This window comes from Phacochoerus africanus, chromosome 15 (genome assembly GCF_016906955.1).
Source record: "Phacochoerus africanus isolate WHEZ1 chromosome 15, ROS_Pafr_v1, whole genome shotgun sequence".
Lineage (NCBI taxonomy): Eukaryota > Metazoa > Chordata > Mammalia > Artiodactyla > Suidae > Phacochoerus > Phacochoerus africanus.
In genome coordinates this window covers 91,820,026-91,841,681 of record NC_062558.1, presented here as the reverse complement: position 1 = coordinate 91,841,681, position 21,656 = coordinate 91,820,026, and the positions used below count along the sequence as shown (strand labels likewise).

The window sequence follows — 21,656 nt, the reverse complement described above, 5'->3', positions numbered from 1 at the left end:
AAGGGAGGGGAAATCTGAGGTCAGTACTGGAAATAGTGATATAAAACAGAAATAGCAAATGTTTCCATCAGCCTCTTCCCCTTCCCTGTCGCCCCCACACCCCAGAATCACTGAGCTATTCTGAGTTCCCCAAGAGGCCTGTGGTCTTCTGTTCTCTTTGCAAGCAAATCCTCCTCCAGCAGGCCTTAACTGGGAGGTTATCTCCTTTCAACCATCATAGAATCTGATTTCTTAAAAGCGGTGGAGCTTCGAGATGCCACGTCAAGCAAACAGTAGGACTGCACGCAGGTGGCCCTTGAGCAAAAACTAACATTGCTCCAGACTGATAACCTCCTCTCTCAAGACATACACAATAGTAATTGCGAGGCCCGCACGACCTTTGTTGGAAATCCAAGGGTGTCATTTCCCCCAGGGTCCCTGGCCTTGGCCCGCCTATCAGACCCTCCCGACCGATTCGAGCTGCTTCCTCAGTGGGTCTCCGGGAATTCCCGGAGTGTAAGCCCGAGGGGACAGCCTTCAAAGCCTACACGCCCCAAACCTTCTGCCCGGCCCCTGGGGCACCGCCCGGAGCCCGCCCTCCTCTGTGTACCCTGAGCTGGGCGGGCTGGACAAGGAGAATTTACGCAATTGGCCTGCGCTGGGCGAGAGGCGGAGCGGGGCGGGAAGAGCCGGGGAGGGGCGGGACAGAAAGGAAACAACAGGGCGGCTCTATTGGCCGGCGCTGGCGAGGGGCGGGGAGGGGCGGGCCCGACTCTCCAAGCTGGAGAGAACAGGGCAGTAGGCGCTGCGGAGGCACCTCGGGTGACTGCGAGGCAAGGCACTGGCAGCGGCTTCTGGACAGCGCAATGAGTGGACGGTGAGTGATGCATGGGCAAGAGAGTTCGGGGCGTCCACAGAGCACCAACTTCCCCCCACCGCCTGAGCCCAGGACTTTCCCCAGCCAGGAGCTCTTAAGTCTGGGCACTTGTGCGGCTTGCCTGCCGCGTGCAAAATCCCCTCCTTCTGCCAGCCTGGAGCATTCCGGGCCAAGGGCCCAATGCTGAGAGTGGGCACTGTGCCATGCACCTCCTCCAAGGAGAGGGCACGTTAGGAGCTAAATCCTGCGCAGTCTACATCTTTGCTCACCTTGCCTCTCATCTTAGCCAGTATCCTAGAAGCGTTGATCTGAGAATTAGGGGGAAAGACTCAGCGTCTCTGGCACAACTCTCAGATTTCATGGATGGAAGACCATGAACACCCAGATAATAGCAGAAAGAAGGCTTCAGAGTCGCTATTTATAGAACATTTGATTTGTCCCCAGACCTGTGCTAAGAGCTTTAGCACAATATCACACCTACTTCTCATGGCCTTGATTATCCCTATTTTCAGATGAGAAAACCTGAGGCTTAAAATGTTATGGAATTGTCCACTTTTACCCAGATGAGTCAGCATTGTAACCCAGGGCTTGTTGTGCCAGATCTCATTCATTTTACCCACTGACTTCAGAGCTCACCCTCCCAGCCACCCTGCTCACCCCTGTGCTCCTGACTCTCAGTCCTGCACTTCCCACTCAGAAGAAATGCTTCTGTTTTTATTAATCCGGCACAACCCTGGGGGAGGGAGGGCCTTCTCTCACTTGAGGATCAATGCCAGGACAGAGCCAGGGTTTCCTTAAAACACTATCTAGAGAGCTTTAGTAGTCCCACTTCACAGAGGAATTAAATATGATCACAATAAATAAGGGATTCTGGAATTTGAGCCCAAGCAGATTGGACTCCAAATCCACGTACTTGCACTTGCAGAAAGGCCCTCACTGGCAGTGTCTGTAGTTGAACTGCTCATGGCAAGATAGAGATTTGTTTCCAGACACCATGAGTATACAATAAAGACAACTAAATTGCTGAACTGCCTGCCTCCTGCTCCCCAGAGTAATTCCTTAGCCACTGCCATTCGGTGGGCATTGTTAGGGTGAGGGAGGGAAGAAGGAAGGCTTGGAAAAGGAGAGGAGAAAAAGGGAAGGAGAGAAGGGGAAGGGAGAGACGAGAAGAAGAATGTCTTAAACTTAGGTCAAAAAAAAAAATGCTGGCTAGAAGTTGTAGTGAGTGTATTTCAAGTGTCAGAACATTTTCATTAGTTTTTGTCATTATCCTCTCTGTGTGTGGTGCCAGTGGTTCAAGACTTTACAGGAAAAGTGAGATTGAGGCCACGGATTAAAGTGTTGGTGTGAAAGTTGGGAAGTGGAGCCATGTGAGACCCTAGTGAGTGGTCTGGAGGTTGACAACAGAGTGAAGGTCCTGGGTCCCCCTGGGTCAGGGTCAACTAGACAATGACCTATAACAATAGAACATGAACAGAACTCCAGCATGTGCTATAATTCAGATCCTGTAAATGCAAAGGCTCAAAGAGGAGACTCTGACTATAGGGTCTACCAGAAAGCACCCTGGTTTTGAGAATGAATTCAGCCAGATGCCCTGGCTCACGCATTCTCCTGCCAAGAACCATCATCCTCTCTGATTCCTACATTGTCATCTCCAGAGCCTCGCAGTCTCTCTGGAGCCCCTGACTCCCACCATGACAACTATTGGGAACTTCTGTTTACTGTGGGTGGATCCCATGTGAGTCCCATCTTACCTGTTTCCTCATTCACCTTTACAGCAATGATTCAAATCAAGAGGAACCTGAGTTTCAGAGAGGAAAGGGACTTGCCTAAAGTCACATAGCTAAAGAATTCCAGAGCAGAGTTTTAAACTCAGATTCTTACAAAGCCCAGTGGTTATCCTATCACAGAATCCACTGAAGAAAATGTTGTCGAGTTGTTTTAAAGTAAATTAAATTCAAATGGGAAGTGACTGCACTTCCCAAAGCTTCTGCACATTTTTCACTCTCGTTGAAGGGGAACTTGCAGTTTGCTCAGTCTCCTTTTCTGAGTGTCTGACCTCCTGTCCCAGATGCATTGCTGAGAGAGATTTGAAACGCCTTCTCCTTGCCTTGCCTGAACTTGAGGGGGGAGCATAATGAGGCTGTCATACAGCCCCATAGCTGCAGAGCTTGACGATACCTGAAGAAACTCTAAACTGGCTGCCAGTACAATCCTGGGTAAACGGAGGCCCGAGAAATGGCACAACATGCTGGCATCACATGCAAAGTTGATACCCCAGAAAAGTTCACATCCAGACTTCTGTCTAGGATGCCCTTTGCCTCATCTCTCTTGCTGTGACACATTTCAGCAGTTCTTAACCTGGAACCTGGGAATCCAGGGGCACAGGAGCTGGGGCTTCCTGATCCCCCTGCAATGGTATGCAAATTCAGTGTGTGCACATGTGCACACTCACCCACACTCAGGCACTTTTCGGGGGCTGTATATGTTAAGCTTGCAAGAGACTCCAAAGGGCTCTGTGACCCAGAATATTGAGAGTGAACTGTGTCTCCCAGGAACTACCTCCAGCAGCTTCATGGGCACACAGGTCTGATGCAGTGTGTAGCACTGGCTGGGAGATAGGGAGAAGTGGGAGAGGGGGAGGGGCAGCCTTAGAGAGCACCAGTGCAGCCTGCAGCGGCTAGCACCTAGCACTCGGAGGGCCTTCCCCTCCAGCCCCTGGCGGTCAGAATATGGGCCAGTGGATATGGGCCAGTGGTCACTCTGAGTTCCTGTTTGGCTCAGGTACTCAGTATAGCTGAGAGGATTCCTGTTCCCCTAGATCCCCTCTTCCATAGGCAACATTCGAGCCCAGTTGGGAGGGAGACTCCCATGGGGCCACGGAGTGTGTGTGTGTGTGTGTGTGTGTGTGTGTGTGTGTGTGTGTACTCTCGCACGCAAGGGGGAGCAGGTGGATTGAAAAGGCTTTCTTGCCCCAGGTTGCCAGGCCTTGAAAGCAAGGGCATAAACCAGAGATCTGGCTGCAGGGGTCTGAGCACAGCACTGGGTCTAGCTGGGGGCTCTCAGAAAGCTCGTGAGGAGGGCCAGCCTGCCTTGTGCAGAGGGCCAGGCTCTTCAGAGGAAGGGCGATGGTGTTAGGGAGGCCTGGGTGCTGGAATGGGCTCAGGCAGACATTGATGGAAGCCCAGGACCTCAAGGGGTGGGGAAGATATATTAAAGGTCAGCTGCAGTCAGAGGGTGGACCTGGGGGAGGCAGCGAATGGAGGTGCCTAGTGGCTCTGCAGCAGCTTCTCCTGCTCTCCCTGGACCACCATTACCTCCAACTAGGCTGTGTACAACGACTCCCCGGGGCTTCCTGGCCACTCGGGCTAGGGTGTGGAGGGTGTGGCCAAGCCAGAGTAGCAATGGTGGATGAGGGAGGACAGGCAAGGACAGCTTTGTGGAGGAGGGTGGGCATTGTGGTTGCTGGGTCACCACCCGCCACCCACATCCCAGCAGCTGGCTTTCTCAGCAGAAATGTGATGCTGAGGGGTGGCCTGTGTCCGACCAGACCCTCTCTCAGAAGCAGCTGGTACTAGAAGGCTCTACAGCTTCTTCCCTGGCCGGGATCCTGCCATTTGCCAGCTAACAGGTGCTAGGGAGGGCTTGTTCAAAGGTTCATTGTTTTCAGCGCCAACTTCCTGCTGGGCCTGGCTGGCATTTGAAAGTTGTAGCCAGGGGCAGCAGAGAAGGGAACTCTGGCTTCCCAGGAATGCATGGCAGTGTGGCCAGCACCTGCCCTCTCAAGTACCTCCTTCTAGTCAGAGCAGCCTGAGCTGAGAGGCCCCCAGCTGTGCCCCACGTGCCCTGTCCTTTCTTTGGCTCCCCGTGTCACTTTCTTTACATATTGGACTTTAATCATGCCCAAATAAGAACATCAGAGTCATAATTTTCTAAGGTATTAAAACAGAGGCTACCACGCACTCAGATTTCATCATCCTGGGAACATTTTAATTGAGACATTGATACAGTTTACAGTTTGCCAAGGGAGAACAGCGACCATCTGCTGTTGCCATTATTTTATGAAAGAGAGGGCATTGCAGGGCTCAAAAGTAAGCAACACATCATCAAAAAAAAAAAAAAAGGCTTTCAAATGCAGATGATTTAGCTTGATGAAAACGTCACTTCATTGGCCCTCTTTTTCTGTTTTTGCTCTTAGCCGGTAGGAATTAGGCTATAGTAACAGCCTGAAGATCCACAGAGCTGTTTCTCCTGTGATAACCAGCTCCACTGGAAAGATGGGCCAAGCCTGGCAGTTATAAAGGCTTCATTGTTCTTTGTCCCAAATCAAAGGCCAGGGACAATGGCAAGGGCAGGCATCAGGACCAACTGTCCTTATCAGAACCCTCCTCACTGCTGGCAGCACAGCTGCTGAAGTGAAAAGTGAAAACAATTCACTGCCTGATGACTGGGACAGGTAACCATGGCTGGCTTGCTGCCCTGGGGCCACTCCTCTGGGGAACAAGGAGCCCTGGCTGCAGCCCCAGTCCTTTGGTTGGGGACAGAGCCTCCTCCAGCCAGGGAAGTAAGTGTGGAGGCCTGAGCTGTGTGCTCCAGGGCCTGGGGGAGGGGAGCAGACCCGGACAAAGAAGGCTGGACTCCACAGAGCCACAGGGCTCGGCCTGCCCAGCTGCATCTGTCACTGTGTGTTTGTAGACGGCGCCTGGGTGGCAGGCCAGCCCATCCTCTCCCCCACTCCCACTTCAACCAAAGCAGCCTCCCTTTAATCCATTTCTGTATTAAGCTTCTCCCTAGGGTTTTATTTAAAGAAAAGATGGTGCTTTTGACAGAAGGTAGAAAAACACTCCATTGGAGACTCATTAAGGGCCTGCCCAGTGCATGAGGAGAGTCCGTGTTTAAGGGGCAGTTTCCAGAACACGCTCCAAATGGAGAAAAATCTCCCTTGGCTTTTTTCCTGGAGTGTGTGGCTCCCTCTCTCCTTCAGATCACTCCTGCAAATTATCTCTAGGATGCCTTTTAGGTACTCTGGCAGTTCACTTTGGATCTGGACGAGACACTGGACTATCCAAATGAATGAAAACTGCCTCAACCTCCAGTCTAACAAAGGAGACACAAATGTAGGGTTGGCATTTGGAATGAGATTCTGTGAGGGACCCCAGAGCTGAGGTCTGGAACACAGGGAGATGGAGGTGTTGCCTACTTGGGGTAGGGGGATGAGGCATGTGAGAGCCAGAGACTGCCTGACTTGCTTCAGGCCACATGTATGATAGATGTCAGAGGACACAGAACTGTGTGGTTCTCTCGGAAAAGAGACTGGCTTTTTATGGGGCAAAGGTTCTCACCCCAGGAGGCTCAGACCCAGCCCAGCAAATTAGAAGAGCCCCCTGTTTGTTGCCTCCCGCCTCTGTTGCTCAGTGACCTCCTTCCCTCATCCAGGACAGTGTACCCCATTTTCCGTCCCCACATTGTAAGCTGTTCGCCCTAGGGAGCCACCTTCTTCTCTCTCCTTTCACTTTGCTCTCTTCTCTGCAATCCGGGACACTCCTACAATGTCTCCCTCATTCTCTCTGCACTGCCTCCCCCAGCTGATGTCACCCAACTCCAGCTGGAGACACTCAGCATGTCATGTCCTTCAAATGAGCAGTCTCTCTCAAGGGTAAAGTACTCCAGAAGGCTGGTGTATTGAGCATCTCCCGTGTCACCCAGCATAGTGCTTTGCAAACAGTATTATCCAGAGCATTAGGCAAAGCTGTGAATGGGACTCCTCCTTGCCACCCACCTCACCTTCAACTAAAACAGCCTCCTTTAACCTGATTTGCATAAATAGTCCTTTGAAAAAAAGAGTTCTAAGGTTGAAACCTTTCTTAACCCATTGGAGATCAATATTCTCATTGTACAGATGAGAAAAAAGCAAGACTCAGAGAGGAATAGTCTTGCAACTGAAGCTGTATGGGTCTTTAGCAGCTCCCAGCCAAAAACAATATAAGCAGCAGCTTCTGTTATAACTAATCAATGCTCAATTATAGAGAATTCCACTTACAAGTGTCCCTGCCAAATAGAGCAAAATGGGCATATTCCTCACAGACTGTGGGCAAATGAAAGTATTGTAAATCGAGTTATGTCATGAATCAGCAATGACATGTATGTATATATAAATATATATTTTTATAATATAATGTGTGCATATCATATATAAATATATAGATGTGCATATTAATTGAATTATTGACTGCATTAGTCAGGATAGTCTAGGTTATGCTGTAGTGACAAATCCCTGAAACACAGCAGAGGTTTATTTCTCTTTCCCAGTCCATATCAGTTGTGGACTGGCAGAGGGCTATAGCGGGCAGAGGCTCTCTGGGACTCAGGATGACCATCAAGAAGCTGTATTAACTGGGACATGTGGCTTTCTGGGTCACCACAGTAGAGAGCAGGTGAGCTGCAAGGTCACGCACTGGCTCAAATGCGCTGCCTTGGGAGTGACACACAACACTGCTGTTTGTGGAGCTGGTCACAAGGCCCCAACACTGCAGGGGGCTGGGGAACGAGCTACCACGTGGTCATTCCAGGGGCAAAAATTGTCTCCACCACAGTCATCCAAATTTAAACTGTGAAATATAGCCCATAAAAATCCCAATTTCTGTCTTCTCATGAAACACTGGAAGAGCTGCCCACCCAGAAAAGGAATGTGTCCCCAATTCCCTGTAGATGCCACTGGCCAGTGTCCCTTAGCTGAGTCACTTCCCTGGCCCCTAGAGACTTTTACATGATTTATCCCAGCTGTATATACACAAATCTGGGAAAGCTGACTTTGGGGGACTCCATGAGGCTTCCTGTACTCATCCAATAACTTAACAGCCGTTTATGGACCTCCTGCAGTGTGCCAGGCATCCATGCTACAAACAAATGGTGAGGCAGCATAGCAACACCCCTGCCACACCATGCTCCTCTCCTCCTTGGAGAATCAGGAGGAGGGGGCTGCCCTGGCACATCGGGATATAGGATGAGGACAGGGCTGTGTCCCGAGAGGGGCATGGTTGTAAGAGCTCAAAGGGAAGAAAAAACATAGACCCCACTAGAGGAATTGTGAGCAGCTCAAGAAGGCTGGATTGGAGCTCAGAGCAGGAAGTGGGGAGGAGTGGGAGAGAAGCTGGCTACAGAGGAAGGCAAGAGAGAAAAACCACCCCCTGTTATTTCTGGGTAAATCCAGCCCTTCCCATAATGAGCTTGCTTCAAGCAAGACATACTTGAGTCATGGACCCACAGAAACAACCTTGACTGAGAAACCCAGCCTTGCCCTGGGCCAGAGCCAGCTTCTGCAACAGAAGCATTTGAGGAACTACCCAGGGAGGGAGCCTGGCAGATCTCTTTTTTTCCACAGGAGACCTGAGGTGCTGAGGAACTGAAACCCTATTTTGAAATAGGCCAAGAAAAAATGCAGCTGGAGGTCCCAGCCCCAGACCTCCATGGTGCCAGCACTCTGTGCCTTAAGGAGGTAGGGCTGGCTGCTGGCACAGTTGGGGGTCTGCCCTCTCTGCAGGCCACAGTTTGCCCCCCTCCAGATCAAGGCAGAAGGGAGGAAATTACAGTATGAATCTGATGTCACCAGGAAGCCCACCTCCCTCAAATCATTCCCCCTTTTCCACGCCAACCACGCTTCCGCTGCCTCCAGCATCAAATACTCATTCAGGGCTGATGATGAAGACAAAGGCTGGCTCATCTTGTCGAGAGGGTGGATCAAGCCAGCAGGGAGAGAGTGTGCTGGGCTAGTCAGAGTCAGCGCCCAAGGTGCTCTGCAGTGACAGGCTCTGCTCTGAGGTTATCGATTTGTCACCAGTAGGAGCTGACCTCACCCCCTCACCCCAACCCCAGTAGCACTGGCAGATACAAGTCAGGAAGATGTGACTGAGCCAGGTTCGTGTGAACAGATGTTGGGGTTTTGTGAAAGAGCCAAGTGAGCTCCATAGTGTGAAAGACATGCTGTGTGCCTGGTCTGTGCCACCTCTCCGTGTAACTTAACCTCTCTGATTCCTAGTTGCAGCTCAGGATAAGGAGGCAAGAGAAAGAGTAAGGGTCAAGCCTAGACTCTGTGTGTGTGTGTGTGTGTGTGTGTGTGTGTGTGTGTGAAGCTGTGGCTCAGTGCCTGATACACAGGAGTTTTTAAAAAATTTTTTTTATTACTCAATAAGTCTATTACATCTATAGTTGTACAATGATCATCACAATCCAATTTTATAGGATTTCTATCCCACAACCCCAGCGTGTCCCCCCACCCCCCGAACTGTCTCTTTTGGAAACCATAAGTTTTTCAAAGTTTGTGAGTCAGTATCTGTTCTGCAAAGAAGTTCATTGCTGGTACAGAGGAGTCTTGATGAAAGAGTGCTCGGCCAGAGTAGTGTGGAGAGAGGGGTAAGAGGCTTACTAAAGGTGCTAAGGGAGAGAAAAGTTCTAGGGGATTTACCCTCCATGAAAAAAAACCCAGGAGCACTGAGAAGCTCCACAAAGCTATCAATGTTGTGAATGAGAATTGATAGAAATAGTTTCATGTGTGAATCCACAAAGAACCTTAGAAGTTGGAGGTGACTCCATTATACAGGTGAGAAAATGAAGGGTCCGGGGGTTTAAGTCACTGTCCAAGATCAGTTTAGAGAAAAGGTTAAGAGAGCAGAATCTAGGGTCTAGATGCCTGTGTTCAAACAGTGACTGTGCTATTTACTCACTGGGAATCTTGGGCAAAATACTTTTGCCCCCGTTTCTCAAGTGTGAAGCAAGGATAGGATGATACTCATCTCCTAACCTTACTGTAAGGAATAAATAAGATAATTCATAGAATATGCTCAACAGTCTCCAGCATGAGTGAACTTGGTACCAATTAGCTCATCACTTGGGAAGCTGGCCCAGGCATGCTCACTCTGAAGGTGGTGATGGGGTGGCCACCTCGGACTCAGTAGGAGTGGAGGAGAAAGGCCTGGGATGATTTGGGGGTCTAGGGGAGCAATCAAGGCAGAAACCTTGATTGTACCCAGAAAGTACATCATTCAAGGTGTACCTTCACGGAAAGAGAGCATTTAAGCTGAAACAATCAGAAGATTGATCCAATTCCTAGGGATCATGAAGAGATTTTGCAAGGGGGGTTGATAGAGCAGTTCTGACCTTACACAGTCAGTGCTGACACATGTGAATGTGGGATCCCCTTAAGTCCTCTGGGACTGACCCTTATATCTCAGCCACCCTGAGCCTGTGGCTGGAGGAGGGTTGAGGTAAAGGTTGGGGATAGAGCAATAGGGACTTGAGAGGCTGAGGAGGTGGGAGGCGGGGCTGAGACCTTTGGCCTCTGTACCAGTGCTCTAGGGCTGCACTGGCTGTCCCTCCTCCAGGCTTACCTGTCTCTGGGCCCTTCCTTGTCAACCCAGCAGGTGACTTCCAGGTCTGCAGACGAGAGGAGAAGATGAAGGAAGATTGTCCACCCACTTCTCACGTGCCCATCAGTGACAGCAAGTCCATTCTGAAGTAAGTCATTGTGTGCAGAGAGGGGGTTCTGTGACCACGCCCCTGCTGTGGGCAGCCTTTATGGGAAGGGATTCTGGGCAGTTTTCATGGATAGGATGATGTGCCTGACCCAGGACAGTGATGGAGGCTCTTCTTTTTGAAAGCTTTCTCCTTGGAGATCAAGGATCAAGGTATGAGTATGACTCCCGCCTCCTTGGGCCCCCAAAAGCAAGAAAGTGGGATATCCCCTGCTGTGAGATGGCATTTAATTTATTTAAAAACTAGAGCAATACTAACACTCTTATTGCATTAAACAGATGGGGGGGGGTGGACCCTCAAAACTGGTTTTGAGTTTTTATTGAAAAAGTATATTTTATTGACAATGATCGTTGTGTTTATTTTTATTTATTCCCTGTCTCATCATAAACAAAAAAAAGTTTGGGACAATTTCCCAAATTCAATTCTGAACTAAAGAAAAGTCTCTTTTCCACCTTATATTGCTTTTTGAGTCTTGAGTCCAAATATTTTCTAAATTTGAGAGGCTTCTCTCTGCCATCCTGAAGACAAAGCAGCCTTCTTGAAATGGACTAGCTTTTTCTGAGGACCTGCCCCCTGGGGTTCTCCTACTAGAGATCATGAGAAAACAAACAGTGCTCTCCACACCATCGTTTTTCTTATTTAAATTTGATAATAAGAACAATGTAACAATATTAAATGTCATTTTTAAAAATGCATAGTAACCTATGATTATATACCTAATCATATTCTGGTTATATTATCCATCCTGACAATTTTATATTCAGTGTTTACACATTTATAATCACGGTGAACATGCAATATTGAATCTTGCATTGTTAATGCCATTAAGTTGTAAATGGCTTCCCCTGTTGGTTATCATCATTCCACATCACACAGGGCTCACATCAGAGCACCAGAGCATGTTTTTCTCACCGAGGCCCTGGGTTGCTCAAGTGTGGGTGAAAGCGCTGCCTGAAGAGTTTCTAGAGCAGCTCTGTCCAGTAGGGAAGCCTCCAGCCCTGTGTGGCTGCTGAACACATGACCTGTGGCTGGAGAGTTGTAGTGAATATAAAAGATGCTCCAGGTGGCAAACACTTCTTACAAAATAAAATAACGAATAAGATCTCATTAATAATTTTTACATAGATTACATGTTGACATGATAAGATTTTATTTGGGGGGGCTCTATTATAGTTGATTTACATTGTTCTGTCAATGTCTGCTGTACAGCAAAGTGACCCAGTCATACACACACACACACACACACACACATTCTTTATCTCACATTATCCTCCATCATGTTCCATCACAAGTGACTGGATATAGTTCCCTGCACTATACAGCAGGCTCGCATTGCTTATCCACTCCATATGCAATAGTTTGCATCTATTAATCCTGAAAAGATTTTAGGTATATGGGGTCAATAAAATGTGTTATTGGCACTAATTCCCCCTGTTTTGTTTTCCTTTGTAATATGGCTACTAGAAGATTTAAAATGGTGTGTGATGCTTGCATTTCATATCCCTTGGACGGCACTGCCCTGCAGAGCCCAGCTTGGGTGCAGGGAACTGTCCTCATCTCTCCACCTTGGCTTGCTCCACCTCAGCCAAGGCACAAGCTATGGCTTTTCCCTTATTCTGAAGTCCCCTCCCTAGGGCCTTCCAGATCTTACTCGCAGGGCTGTCCCCTCCCTAGGGCCTTCCAGATCTTACTCGCAGGGCTGTCGCCTTCATCCCTTGGTCACACGTCCAGAAATTCAGAATAGGGAAGAGGCAGGCACATCATGTGGTACTCCCACAACAGCCACCCAAGGAAGCAATGGGGGGGGAGGAAGCAAGAGTCACTAAAATGCCACTTATCCCAGCCCAAGTTATTTCCTCTGAGGAGGTGACTCATAGGTAAAGGACAAGGAGATTGTCAGGAACTCATATCTGTCATAGTGAATGTGTGCGAACACTCTAGATGTGTAACGGTGTGACACGGTCCCTCTATGACTTTCACTGCCCTCTCGATTCCACCCCGAGGCATTCCAGGAGTGCCTACCTGAGAAACTCCCTAGAAGACAAAAGGGCATGTGTCTAATGGCAAAGTCTAGTCTCTCAACTGATTCTGTGTGGCTGGCAGGATGTGTACATTATGCCCACTTTACAAGTGAGAAAACTGAGGCCTGCAAGGCCAAATGCCTTCTCCGAGGCCCCACCACATTCCAAGAGGACATGTGTGTCTTTACCTTTTTAGGTCGGAGCTCTTAAGCCTGCTGAAAACCTACAACTGCTACCACGAGGGCAGAAGCTTTCAGCTGAGACACAGAGAGGTAAGGCCCATGTCTCCTCAGCTTGTAGGGTCACTGTTTATCCTGGTTTGCTGAAGATACTCCTGGTTTATACCTGTTAATCAAGGGTAATTCTTTTTATTTTTTTTTTTTTTTTATTTTTAGAGCTGCACCTGAGGCATTATGGAGGTTCCCAGACTAGGGGTCAAATTGGAGCTACAGCCGCTGGCCTACACCACAGCTACAGCAACACCAGTTCCAAGCCACGTCTGCAACCTGAACCACAGCTCGTGGCAACACCAGATCCTTAACCCACTGAGCGATGCCAGGGATCAAACCTGCAACCTCATGGTTCCTAGCTGGATTCATTTCCGCTGCCCCACAATGGGGACTCCTCAAGAGTAATTCTTAGAACCACCGCCTTTCCTCTCAGCAATGTCCCCGTTTGGATAATGAATTGTAAGTTCACCCATCCCCTGCCTTGGGGACCAGGTAACTAGTAGCTAGGATATCTTCTTTGAGGCACCTGCAAGGGGTGCTGAGCACCCCTGTGAGAGCACAGAGCAGGTGGAAATCACCTTGTGGGCCTTCTCCTTCCACCTGGGACTTTACCTGGGTAAAGGCTGGAACAATGGCATTTGAAACCTTTGAGACTACACGGCCCCGTCTTTCCTCTGCTCGTCCCACAGAAGCACAAATAAGGAACTCAGCCCAAGTTCATGGGGCAATCCAGGAGGGTTCATCAGCCAAGAGAAAAGCCTTTCAGTAGAGGAGAGCTCCCCAAAAGCTGCTCACAGGGCCAGGCAGGTCTGAATGTGAGAGGCAGGTTGGGCGTGGAGCATGGAGAACATCAGAGAGCACAGGTCCCATCTGCAGGCCACTGCTGCCTGTCAATCAAACCCAGGGCAGCTGTGCAGAAATGAGGCCTCCGTACACCTGGACCCTTTCTGATTTTTCAAAAGAAGCTAGATAACTGGAATTTCCCGAACCTCAAAACAGTATGTGGGCTAAACAAAACACATCTGTAAGCCAAACACAGCCCATGGGCTGGACTTCAGGGAGTGGCCAACAGGGCGCAGGCTAGGGTAGCTGATTACCAGGCAGATCTAGTGGAAGCTTGGTCTGGCCACCATCCAGAATTTCCAGACCTTTCACAGGAGACCCTGGTTGGGGCATTCAGGCATTTGAAAAGCCTAATGGGAAGTCTTATCATGATCAGGTTTTATTTGGGGGTTTCCATGTTGAGATCAGGTTGGTTCTTGGATTTTCTACAGCCCATCAGTGTCTGACAAGAGCCAGCATCCTTTGAGTTCCCCTTCTGCTATTGAACATGAGAATGGACAGTTCAAGCCCTGGCAGCCCACAGAGACCTCATCCAGGTGGAGGTCACTCTGCTTACTAATCTCCCCTCCATTAGTCATTCAAACAGCCACCCATCCTTCTGTAATTACCAAACCAGAGGATGAGCCCCCATGCTCCGGGGAGCAGGGGGCGTTTCCAGTCAGTGGCAGGAAGGTGGTCTCCATCAGCCCAGGCAGAACAGTGTCTCATAATCCAAGAGTCTGGATGGGAGGGAGGCTGCTGGTTCCTGGCCCAGAAGTGCTGGGCTGCCTGAAAGACATGCCAAGGCACAAAGATATGCCTCCCCTTGACCTGCCCACCCAGCATGGAGCCTGACAGTTTGTTCCCCAGCCCCTCTGAATTTCTGCATGTTTTTTGCTCATGCTCTCCCCTCTGCAGAGCAGCTGAGACCTGTCTTCTCCTTCCAGCTGCCAGTAGGGCTCTGATCCTAGGCATCCTGTCTCTTTTCTTGAGTGATAAGCTGCTAGAACCAGACTGAGTGCCATTCTGGTTCCACATCCCTGGGCCAGCGCTGTGCAATAGCTGTGCCTGAGTGTTGGATAACTATCCAGCAGATGCAGGCCCCGGAGCCAGTTGGGAGGAGTCCTGTGTGCTGGGAAGTTTTGATCTGTGCTGCTAAGTGGGGAATTCAGCTCATTTCAGTTCCTATGCTGAAGGCACGGGCTGGGGTCTTATATTCCTCAGCTCTGGGCCTGTTCCTCAGCTCTGGGCTTTTCAGGGATTGCTCTAAGACCATGTTGGTTCTCTACATCTGGTCCCCACATCAGCTGCTTCAGTATCACCTGCAAACTGGTTAGAACTGCAAATTCTTATCACCCTCCTTCTCCTAAGCCTACTGAATCAGAAATTCCTCACCCTCCCAGCTGTGTTTTAACCAGTCCTCCAGGGGATTCTGATGAAGGCCAAGTATGAGAACAGCTAGTCTAAGAGCTTGACCTTGACACTTGGGATTCCCCAAAACAATTCCCTCTGTAAGAACAGCTAAGTGGGGAGAGGGACTGGGAAGTCCCAAATCTTCTGTGTGTGATGGGCCTGTCCACAAGGAGGAGTGGAGGACCAACAGGGAAGGGGTGTTCCTGACGGCCCCCCGCAGCAGGGAGTTAACATCCCACAGACAGGGATTTTCATCTTCCCAGCCCTAACAAAGGTGTGAGCATCTGACTTGACCTCCTTGAAGCCAGAAAGTCCCTTTCAGAAAACTTCTGTAGCTTTAACAGCCAAAGTGTGCCAGCCTGAGGGAGCCTGTGTCTCTGGGAGGCTAGCCACCAGCCTGGGAGTCAGGGAGTTCCCAAAATGCATGAGTGGCTCCCAGGACATGGCATCTCTGGACAACCCACCCACCACCCACCACCACCCAGCATCCGGGCCTCTGCAGTTCCTCAGATCTCTGACTTGCGGCCTTTGGGCCTGGGAGATGCAGTTCCTGGAATTTGCTACGGGGCACCCCTGACAGGCCTCTCCCCAGCAAAGCAGGTCCTGAAGGCGGAGCAGACTGTTTTATTTGTTGCAGTACTAGAGCTTTGTGAGGGAGGGGAAACCATTTTCCAAACAAAGAAACTTTGACTCTTAAAAAGTCTCTGGTCCAAGAAGGCACTGCAGTTCATGAAAGATGCTGGTCTGGCTCCAAGGCCAGAGCAGAGACGTGGAGAAAGAATACAGTCAGATCCTCGCCAGCCTTACGCTCTGGAGGTCTGTGCAGGTCTCAACTGGGTATGACCACAAGCCTCAGGGACTCAGAGAGCTGTTTGTCACCCTTGATCCCCAAGCTAAGCATGGGGAACTCAGCATCAAGGAGAGTATGCCCTCCCAGAACCACATGGGGCCCTGGAAGAGACCCCCCATTGTCGCTGGGCCTGCCGCGGAGCAACTTCAGCCTGACTGCTACACTTGGGGGCACCTTCTCGTCCACAATCTCATCTAGGCTCCATAGAACTTGGAGAGATGATGTGTCAATGGCAGGGGCCACACCCCGAGGCAAGCGTTTCCCTGTGAACTTTCCCCCAGCTTCTAAAAGGCTGGGTGCAAGGGATTGCATTCAGGAGGCCAGAGCACCAGCTTCCTCCATTGGAAACTATGCCTATGGGGTAATTTTGCTTGTTTTACAATGAGAAGTGTGAGCAACTGGGGGCCATCCATGTGTTTTAAAGATAGGGAAGCACTGGAGCTCCCGTCGTGGCGCAGTGGTTAACGTATCCAACTAGGAACCATGAGGTTGCGGGTTCGGTCCCTGCCCTTGCTCAGTGGGTTAACGATCCGGCGTTGCCGTGAGCTGTGGTGTAGGTTGCAGATGCAGCTCAGATCCCGCGTTGCTGTGGCTCTGACGTAGGCTGGTGGCTTCAGCTCCAATTCGACCCCTAGCCTGGGAACCTCCATATGCCGTGAGAGCGGCCCTAGAAAACGCAAAAAAAAAAAAAAAAAAAAAGATAAGGAAGCATTTTAACCGGGCAGGTGGGTGACTCTAGAATAATGGACTACTCAGAAATGCTGGTGGGTGACTTTATCACTGTTGACTGAGCTAGAGGCAGTAGGACCCTGGTGTCCTGCTATGTGGTTGTGGCCCCTCCTAAAGCCAACCTCCCATCCCCCACACATGTTTGTGCTCAGCTCTGGGGGGGGGGGGGCAAATATCCCCCAGGGCCCAGCATGTACCACACCCAGTACCAGACCTCAGCCCCAGGCCCCCTGAGCTTCCCTCCGCCAAGGTCTCTGTCTCTCTGGGTGGAAAGTCAGGATCCGCTTCCTTCTTATAGTGACTTCCCTTTTTCTAAGGCCAGAAGGCAAGAATGACGGGGTTGACAGACCACTGACCCCGGGTGAGTGCTAGGCCTATGGATATGTTCCTCCCAGCCTGCCCTTGGGGGTGGGGGTGGGGAGTTGTGTCCCTTCCCAGTCTCAGAGGTGGCAGCAGAGAGTGAGACTGCTCCATAGGACGCCACCACAAGGACGTTCTGCTGGCTGTTCTATCCTCGGGAGCTTGGGACACTGCCTGAAGCCCCCTTCCCCAAGCCCTTTACTTTTTTTTTTTTTTTTTTTAATTTGGCAACTTCTGAATGTGCCATTAGCTTCTTTCACAAGGAGGAGCCCAGGGATTGCATTGGCCCTGTCTGATCTCCCCAAATGCAGTAGCAGAGGGATTTCTCAGCCCAGGGGCCAACGGCATCCTAGTTTCGTGCTACTTTTCTGTGAAGCTGGCCCAATAAGCCCTGCACATCCAGTCATCAGCCAGGCACCCGCTCAGGGGGTCAGCCCTCCTTGCCACCTCTTGATTGCTGTCTGGACACAGCCCGCCCCGTACATATTTGCCAGAGTAGGTCAGGGACCCAGGGGTTTGAGCCATTCAGAGGCACAGCAGTTTATGACAGTTGGAAAATTTGTTTGCACTGCTTACAATTCCATCTCCAAGTTCATTTGTCCAGTTTCCCCACAACCACGGCAGGGTAGGAAGAACAGGCAGTACAGTCCTCATTTTACAGAGCAGGAAACTGAGTAAAGTGCTAGTCTGAAACTTTTTCTTTGAAATGTATGGTTTACATTCTGCCTGCCCACAAAACACACATAAAAGAGGACAGGTAACTGTGTGACTGTCCAAACTGATTTTTAAAATATTTTAAAATGAGAAAGAGAGAGAGAGGAAGTAAGAAAGGAAGAGAGAGAGGGAGGAAGGGAGGGGAAGAAGGTGGGAGGGAGGGAAGGACAAGTAGTTTGCTAGTCCACAGAGCAGGGAGGTGGTGGGAACCAGCCAGCTGTGAGCTTGGCCCCACCTCTGTTCTTCTCTCCTCTGTGGCTCCCCTCCTGACCGGGGCAGCCCTGGAGACCAAGGCAACGCTTCTCAGGCCTGGTTCTTTCCAGAGTTCCCTGATGCCTCCCCTGCCTCCCTGAGGAAAGCAGTCTGCCTCTCCCCTATTGTTCATTCTCACCTCTGTGGTTGCCAGATGCCTCTGGGAACCGGAGTTGCCTGGATGTGGGGACCCAGGGCTGTGGGGCCCCTATGGGCACATGGAGTGAGGTCCTGGCCCCTGAACTTGCCCAAGATCATGGCACCCAGACACCACCCTGCACTTCACCCACAGCTGAGATTCCCCTGGGTGGAGGCAGGTAAGAGAGGGAATGTGGGGACAGTGCCACCTCATCCAATCATTTCATCTTTTTTTTTTTTTAGGGCCACACCCATGGCATATGGAAGTTCCCAGGCTAGGGGTTCAGTCGGAGCTGTAGATGCTGGCCTACACCAGAGCCACAGCAATGTGGGATCCGAGCCAAATCTGTGACCTACACCACAGCTCGCGGCAATGCTGGATCCTTAACCCATTGAGCAAGGCCAGGGATCAAACATGTATCCTCATGGATACCAGTCGAGATCGTTAACCACTGAGCCACGATGGGAACTTCATGGTCCAATCATTTTGTACCCTGCAGCCTGAGCTGATGCAGGCTCTGTCTTGGCCCTCAGCGTGGGGGAAGATGTTCCCAATGACACAACAGGACATGGGAGCTGGAGCCACTGAGTTACCCGCAGCTGCCCCAGTGACACGTGCCCTTGAAATGCAGCAGGCACGTTTGCTGAGACACCAGGTTTTCTCATGGGCCTCATGAGGACAGGAGTGCCCAGAGCCTCACTCAAAAACCACTGGGGGCTGAGGCCTTGGTTTCTCTCTCCCCATCTACCTCGTTCCCCCCTGCCCATGAAACAACCTCAGAGACAATAGCTATTCCCCGCATGGGCTCATATCAGGCACGCCATGAGATGTGTTTTAGCCCGTTTACTTGTCAGCAGAGCCTAGGAGGCAAATCCCATTAATTGTCCCCATTTTTACCCATGAGAAAACCCAGGAACAGAGATGTTAAGTCACTTGCCCAAGGTGATCAGCCAGCCGGCAAGGGACAGTGCAAATCACGCAAGCTAGGCTCTTATTCAGAGTAGGGATCTTACTAAGAGTTGCCAAAGCAGAGGGGCAGTTTCCTCCCAGAGACCTGCCAGGGGTAGTGCCCCACTCGGAGGGAAGGTGGGGAGGTGACCCAGACCTGTGTACTATTTACAGAAGCCTTTATTGGGGAGAGGTCAGAGTTCATGGATCACGGGGAGGTGCAAATAAAGAGTTCTGAGGATGCTGCTGCGGCGGGGACTTGTGGAGGAGGCTGCATCCCTGCCAGGTTGCACGGAAGCTGGGGAGCACTGGTGCCAGTTCCTCAGTGGTCTCTCCAGAGAGTGCTCTGGGGCCCTGGCCTCGCACAGCCTCCCTTTGGGGCCCCCCTGGGCCTTGCCGCTGTTGGTTTCTCTACGCAGAGCCTGGGGGTCCGCAGGGAGTCCAGTCCTCCTTGGCAGGTCCCTTCTACTTGGCCGCTTTTCCTGAGACTCCCCAAAGAGCCAGTCCAGGGGGTCAGCCGGGCCGGCCCTGGGCAGCGCAGGCTGCTGGCCGCTGAAGTGGGTGGTAATGTCCTGAAGGGACCCATCAGAGCGGCTCTTCTCGCAGGAACGGCCTGGTCGGTGGGGTCTACGAGGCCGGGCCCAGGCTGCAGCCTCGTCCAGCACTGAGGTGGGCTGTGCCAGCTGACAAATGGACCTCACGTAGTCATCCAGGCTCGGGGAGGCAGGGGGTTCCTCTCCGGGCCCCACAGGCAGCATCTCCTCTGAGGTCTCCCGAATTGTGGGCAGATGGGGCACAGAAAGCAAAAGCCGGGACCTCATGGCTCCTTGCCACAGGGAAACTGCAAACTGTTGGTTGACAGAGGAAAGGGGATGAGACACTGCCAATACCCTGACACCCCTCCTGGGTCCCCTCCCCCATCTGAGGCTCCCTGTGTGAATCGTATGCCTGAGAGCAGTTTCAAGTCTACAGATACAAGAAGAGGCTTGAACTCCTGGACTTTTCCTTCCCCCTGATATTACTTCAGGCTCTATCCTTACTGTTGGGTAAGAGCCTGTACAAATAAGAGAACCCAGCCTAAGAGACTGGAGTCAGAGAAAACTTGGGTTTCAAACCAAGCTCTGTACTTCCTGACCTGGGGTCCTTCGGCCAAGTCAGCTCTCCAAGCCTCCACTTACTCGTCTGAAAAACAGGGTTATAAATACCCACTCTCCAGGGCGCTGGGAGGAACATACGGAAGGACACCTCATGTGAAATCCGTTTATGAATATAACACCTCTTTATGAATGTAATTGTCATGGCCACTAGCTGCGTCCTGTTCTCTAACCCGCAGTGAGGCTGTGCACGTCCCAGGCTGAGAACAGCCCTTGAAGCCCCACAAAGCCTCTCTGTTTTACCTCAAACCGGAGGGCAGTAGCTCTCTCTTACCTGTAGCTGAGGGGGCCTGGGGGTAGCAGGGATGCTGGATGGGCAAAGGAGTCCGAGGAAAGGCCCCAGGAAGCTTGGGGCAAAGAGATCGGGGTCCAGCGGTTGGACCCTGTGTCCCTCGTCAGATCGCTGGCCGGAGGAAAACGAGGGTGATGTACCACGGCCTCTGTCCCATGTACTGCTGTCCAGAGCGGAGTCCCTCCCAAGCTGTCTGGCGAACTTTGAGGCCTGGCAGTTGCTTTTATACCTTTCCACCAGCAATCAATTACTGTCACGAGGGCCAAAAATAGCAGGGCTCAGGAAGGCTCTCAGAGGAAAACAGCTTGGCAGGCGGGGCCTGGCCCAGCTGCCAGCTTGGAGCAAGTGTTTACGCCTGTGGGAGGTTCTGGGAATGTTTACTCTGCAGGGCCGGGGTGGGGCGGCCACAAGTCCTGGCCACTTCAGGCCACTGGGAGAGGCAGGGACTCCACTGGGCTCCCACAAGCAGCCCTAGGACCTGACACCGCTGCCTAGAAATGTTTCCATTATATCTTCCACCAGCATTCTGCAACCCCAGGACACTGGCCCTGTGCTAGCTTAGATAGAGACCTGGGCCTGCACCTGCTAGAGGGTTTGCCAGACAGGGCAGTGCAAGGAGGTAGCCAAGGCCAGGCTTCCTGGGCCTTCTAGGAGTCAAGATGTGCCCACCTTCGTCTGGAACTAAGGACAGCCTGTGGAGTCCTGGTCCTGCCACTTCCCAGGGGTAGTGCTTTCGAATGAGAACTGGCAGCTTATTTGTTCCCCAGGTATCTAACTAGTTAGTATTCCTGTGTACCAGCGACTGTTCTATACGTAGCTGTGAACAAGTCATTGTGTCCCAGAGCTTAGTTTTTAGTGCAGGACAGCAGTAAGTACTTGGTGAATAGGTGCTGTAATGTTGGGCGTTGATTATGGCTGCAGAGAAAAGTCCAGCTGCACTGTGGTAGAGAGGTCAGGAGTGTCTTCGCTGAAAGGGGACATTGAGCAGAGAGCTGAGCAAATGAAGGCCGTGCCTTCCCAGCCAAGGGGGCAGCATGTGCAGAGCCACTGTGGAGAGTCTGCTGGGCATGCTCAGGGGACAGCCAGGGGCCACATGGTTGGCCCATGGTGGGGTGGGGTAGGCCAGTGGGTCTTGGCATGGACATTGGTTTTCTCTCTGAAGGTAATAGTAGGACTGCAGTGTTCCATTGAGGGTGCAAGAGTCTGGCTTCTGCTTCAAAGGATTGACTTAGCCGCTGCTCATGGGCTTTCAAGGGACAGCTAACAGGGAGACTGGGAGCACCCAGGCCACTGCCAATGACTAGGGGTGAGTGTGTCAGCACAGGAGGCTGCTGAGGATGAGGTGGGA

At 51.2% G+C, this 21,656-nt stretch overlaps 2 protein-coding genes across 4 annotated transcripts in view; one reads left to right on the top strand and one right to left on the bottom strand.

The window, feature by feature from the left end:
* Positions 1-740: 740 nt before the first annotated feature.
* Positions 741-21,656, top strand: part of RASSF4 (Ras association domain family member 4) — a 34,866-nt gene continuing 13,950 nt past the window's right edge. For 2 of the 3 annotated variants that reach the window (XM_047760150.1, XM_047760148.1), the window contains exons 1-3: positions 741-856; positions 10,273-10,366; positions 12,602-12,677. In XM_047760150.1, coding sequence (XP_047616106.1) covers positions 10,305-10,366; positions 12,602-12,677 — 138 coding nt within the window. In that variant the 5' untranslated portion in view covers positions 741-856; positions 10,273-10,304. Of the gene's footprint in view, positions 857-10,269; positions 10,367-12,601; positions 12,678-21,656 lie in introns of all 3 variants that reach the window. The other variant, XM_047760149.1, reaches the window with a different exon arrangement.
* DEPP1 (DEPP autophagy regulator 1) lies at positions 19,025-20,530 on the bottom strand. The gene is made up of 2 exons (XM_047760151.1): positions 20,291-20,530; positions 19,025-19,710 (listed from the first exon to the last, which is right to left on the bottom strand). Exon 2 carries the CDS (start codon positions 19,681-19,683, stop codon positions 19,057-19,059), a length of 627 nt encoding a protein of 208 aa, XP_047616107.1. The 5' UTR covers positions 19,684-19,710; positions 20,291-20,530; the 3' UTR covers positions 19,025-19,056.

Coding starts and splice junctions, on each gene's coding strand:
- DEPP1 (XM_047760151.1), bottom strand. CDS start 19,683: ATGAGGTCCCGGCTTTTGCTTTCTGTGCCCCATCTGCCCACAATTCGG.